The sequence below is a fragment of the Diabrotica undecimpunctata genome, chromosome 2 (genome assembly GCF_040954645.1).
Source record: "Diabrotica undecimpunctata isolate CICGRU chromosome 2, icDiaUnde3, whole genome shotgun sequence".
Taxonomy (NCBI): Eukaryota; Metazoa; Arthropoda; class Insecta; order Coleoptera; family Chrysomelidae; genus Diabrotica; species Diabrotica undecimpunctata.
The window spans coordinates 11,357,875-11,360,019 of record NC_092804.1 but is presented as its reverse complement, the minus strand read 5'-3'; the positions used below and the strand labels follow the sequence as shown (position 1 = coordinate 11,360,019).

Genomic DNA, 2,145 nt, shown 5'->3' with positions numbered 1-2,145 from the left:
AATATATTTAAGTCTCCACCAATGACACGTAAACTAGAAAAAAATACCTGGGTAATCAAAACATTACTATTTATAATAAAAAACATGTAAATGTATTATTTTTATTTTTCGGAAAATGAATTTGGATAGTTTAAAACAAAAATTAAAAAGGATTGCAGGTATTGGTATTACAGGTAGTAAAAATTATATTGTTTTTTTGAAATTTGAGATTTTTTAGATAAACAAAAACCTGATAGGAATAATGAAGAGATAGAAGATACTCATTTTCAGAAATATCTGAGTGAATGGAAGAAAAAGGATGTCCGAACGGAGGAAGGAATTCCAAAGTTTTTTAATAAGATTCCAAAAGAAAATGAACCACTTCGGGTCAAATTGAGGGAGGAGAGCAGATCAAATTTATTTAAGAGAAAAAGTTTACAGCTTTTAGACAACAATGAACTAAAAGAATTGTGGGTGCTTTTAGATCAGAACCAAAGTAATCGAGAAGAACAATTGATCACTTATGCAGACTTTCAGAAAGTAGCTAATTTAGCAGGGGCAAAAGTCAAGCCATATTTTACTTCAGTCCTGTTTGCCAAATTACAACAAGGTGATCCTCAAGGAAGAGTATCAATCATGTCATTATTTAACTATGTTATGAGAAAAGTTTGTTTAGATCAGACTAGAATTGGTTTGTCATTATATGATGCTACTGGCCAAGGATATCTTACAGAAGTAGATTTAGAAAACTATATTACAGAGTTACTACCAACTCTCCCACAATTAGAAGGATTAGAGAAATCCTTTCATACTTTTTATGTATATACAGCTGTGAGGAAATTTTTATTCTTTCTTGGTGTTGTTAGAACAGGTAGAGTAAGAATTTTAGACATATTAGCATGTTCGTTTCTAGATGATTTGTTAGACTTAGGAGATCAAGAACTCAGTAAAGAATTACAAGAACAAAATTGGTTTAGTGCACCTTCAGCATTAAGAATTTATGGACATTATTTGAACTTGGATAGAAACCATAATGGTCTTTTAAGTAAGGCTGAGTTTGCTGGGTATGGATCAGGAACCCTTACACAACCTTTTTTGGATAGTGTATTTCAGACTTGTTTGACTTACGGGGGAGAAATGGATTACAGAACATATCTGGACTTGGTGCTTGCATTGGAGAATAGAAATGAACCACAAGCCTTGGCATATTTGTTCAGGATATTGGATATTAAGAAATGTGGGTATCTGGATGCCTTTACACTGAAATATTTCTTTAGGTAATATTTTTTGGTTAATAATTATCATTTTTAATGGTATATAAATGTCTGCTGTTTGTAAATAAATTACTGAATTAAAAATATGTTATTTGTATATGATTTTACATATATTTTTGTGCAGGCTTCTTTTTTCTGTTAATAGCAAACAACATTGATAAACATTTTTATATGTGCCAAAAAGAGACTAAATGTGAACTTGAAAATTGAAAATGGAAAATATTTTATTCTTTTAAATAGCTGGTAGTCAATAAATACTTTTAAAAAGTTATATGTTCATAAAGTCTACATTATAAACAACAGATCAAGAGCAATTTCCAGTACAATATGAACCATTTCTACAGCAGAAAGCTTACGATATAAAATTGATTTTATAAATTTATAGTACATATAACTAAAATTAATAAATCTTTTCAGAGCAATCCAAGATCAAATGAAGGCACATGGAGCAGAACCAGTATCTTTTGAAGATGTTAAAGATGAACTGTTTGATATGGTACGACCTAAAGATCCTGAAAAAATTACTCTTGATGATCTCTTAGCCTGTGGTCATGGGGAAACATTTGTTAATATTTTAATAGAATTCCATGGTTTTTGGGCATATGAGAATCGTGAATCTGTTTCTTCAGAGCCTTCACAGGATTAATATTACTACTTTTATATAATAAAATTTTATAATATTAGAATTTTTATTTAATATTATTTATGTATTTTACCTTCTCTTATCTATCTTTTTATTGACGTGACAACGTCTTAAATTAGGTTGTGGCTCGGAGTCACTCATGAAAAAGTGTAACGCCCGCTCACGTCTGTTACGATGAGTCACCGAACGAGAGAGAGGCCCGCCGGACCGGCGAATGCCTTGCGTCTCTCTCCCACTCAAACATGATCG

At 31.2% G+C, this 2,145-nt stretch overlaps 1 protein-coding gene across 1 annotated transcript; it reads left to right on the top strand.

Moving 5' to 3' along the window:
- On the top strand, positions 1-1,939 carry LOC140433187 (serine/threonine-protein phosphatase 2A regulatory subunit B'' subunit gamma-like). The gene is made up of 3 exons (XM_072521226.1): positions 1-158; positions 218-1,256; positions 1,671-1,939. The coding sequence occupies exons 1-3, from the start codon at positions 116-118 to the stop codon at positions 1,897-1,899; spliced, it is 1,311 nt and encodes a 436-aa protein (XP_072377327.1). The 5' UTR covers positions 1-115; the 3' UTR covers positions 1,900-1,939.
- The last annotated feature ends 206 nt before the right edge of the window (positions 1,940-2,145 follow it).

What these genes read in the sequence shown, in the direction of transcription:
- LOC140433187 (XM_072521226.1), top strand. Translation starts at nt 116, where the DNA reads ATGAATTTGGATAGTTTAAAACAAAAATTAAAAAGGATTGCAG. An exon ending in AAAATTAAAAAGGATTGCAG is followed by an intron (nt 159 to 217) that starts GTATTGGTATTA and finishes GAGATTTTTTAG; the next exon opens with ATAAACAAAAACCTGATAGG. An exon ending in ACACTGAAATATTTCTTTAG is followed by an intron (nt 1,257 to 1,670) that starts GTAATATTTTTT and finishes AAATCTTTTCAG; the next exon opens with AGCAATCCAAGATCAAATGA.